The 1,607-nt window shown below is 32.8% G+C and overlaps 1 protein-coding gene across 1 annotated transcript; it reads right to left on the bottom strand.

Annotated features, from left to right (window-relative positions):
* Nucleotides 1-237: 237 nt before the first annotated feature.
* Nucleotides 238-994, bottom strand: LOC136208009 (MLP-like protein 43). The gene is made up of 2 exons (XM_065998865.1): nucleotides 746-994; nucleotides 238-673 (listed from the first exon to the last, which is right to left on the bottom strand). The coding sequence occupies exons 1-2, from the start codon at nucleotides 930-932 to the stop codon at nucleotides 396-398; spliced, it is 465 nt and encodes a 154-aa protein (XP_065854937.1). The 5' UTR covers nucleotides 933-994; the 3' UTR covers nucleotides 238-395.
* Between the last annotated feature and the right edge of the window lie 613 nt (nucleotides 995-1,607).

The following is a 1,607-nucleotide window of genomic DNA, read 5'->3' as shown; positions in this document are numbered from 1 at the left end:
CGGACTTACTGCATCATATATATTGGCAAATCCGGGGAAGTAGGAGGATGTACGGACAATTCAATCGCATAGGGTCCTAAATTTAAAGGGCACAATTTTTTTATTATTATATAAATCTAATTAAATTATTATTATTATTTATTATGTGAAAAATTAAGTAAGTGTATATTTATCCATCAAATTAATGCTTTAAGAGTTGCTTATTTTCTGATAATTAAACAAATTTGACAGTGAGAATTATTGTGATAATAAACAAACCAGATTTATATTAAACATAGTAAGAAAATACATATGAAAGTAACTAAGGCAAGGCATCCTTATTGTTGAGATTTTACACATATAAGAAGATGGATGATGATATATATGATAGAAAGTTTAAAGAGGATGAGATGAGATCAGTTTGCTTGGAGGTGAGCATCAATATCCTTTGTGCAATTAACAAGAAAATCAAGCAAAGTATTTGGTTGTGCAATTTGATGATTCATTCTCTCATACTCCAAAGTCCAATTCACAACACTTCCTTCTTTCCCGTCCCCCTTTGCTGTGGCCTTAACTGTGAGCCTGAACAGCTTGTATTCCTTCATCAGATCTCCTTCTATAACTTTGAATGTTGTTGAATTGTTCACATCATCTATTTCTTCAACTAGCTCCTTTGCTACCTTCTTTTCCCCATCTGTCTTATAATTCATTTCAAAATTAAGAAGATGATGAAAATTCAAGAAAGGAAAAAGGTTAGATTAGGTACCATGAGTGTAAGTCCAGTTGACGATAGTGCCTTGCTTCCCAAAATCACCTTCATGGAGGTCACAGCCATGGATTTTGTCAGGTGTCATATTCTTAACATGGTGTGGTCTGCAACTGAATACGTCATGAAATTTCTCTGCACTAGACTTTATCTCCACATCTGCATCCATCTTTTCCACCAAACTCATTTTTTTCTTCTTTTATTTCTCTGCCTCTCAACTATAACCAATGCCTATGTCTAATATTACTTCCATCTTCTTGCCTTTTTATATGCAATTTTCCTCTAAATAATTATTCATTTTTATTGAATGATTGCAATAATTTCTTCCAATTGGATTTGGATAATTGAAAAATAAACATTTTTGGTCCTCTTAGCTGTCAACTAAGAAATAAAAGAAACTCCCTAAACATTTTGCAAAATGGAAGAAGAAATATTAAAAGGAGAAAAATAATGGAAAGTTAAACAACCATAAGAGGAAGTAAACCCAAAGTGATCTCCGTCAGTAAAAAGGAATTTAAAATAGAATAAAGAGATTTCCACTACTTGAACTCAAAGGAACATAACCAAAGTACACCAACTTGGTTCCATTCCTTTGTAAATATGAGCGTACATGGAACTCCTCAAATAAAAATAGGGAATCCAATCATGTCTAAAGGACCTCATTGAAGCCACTCTTGATGAATCATATTCCAACCATGATGTAGATTAAAGTTGACTGGAGGTTTTAATCGTAAACCAACAAAGATTTCAATCATTTCAAGCTAAACTTGAAGGTTGAGTTAACCCAACAAGGTGAAACCTTGGTGCTCCAATGGAGGCTTTCAATATCAATAATATCAAAGTTGGTAAACATTACAAAGAA

The sequence above is a fragment of the Euphorbia lathyris genome, chromosome 10 (assembly GCF_963576675.1).
Source record: "Euphorbia lathyris chromosome 10, ddEupLath1.1, whole genome shotgun sequence".
In the NCBI taxonomy this organism is placed as follows: domain Eukaryota; kingdom Viridiplantae; phylum Streptophyta; class Magnoliopsida; order Malpighiales; family Euphorbiaceae; genus Euphorbia; species Euphorbia lathyris.
This window is presented reverse-complemented; position numbering and strand designations above follow the sequence as displayed.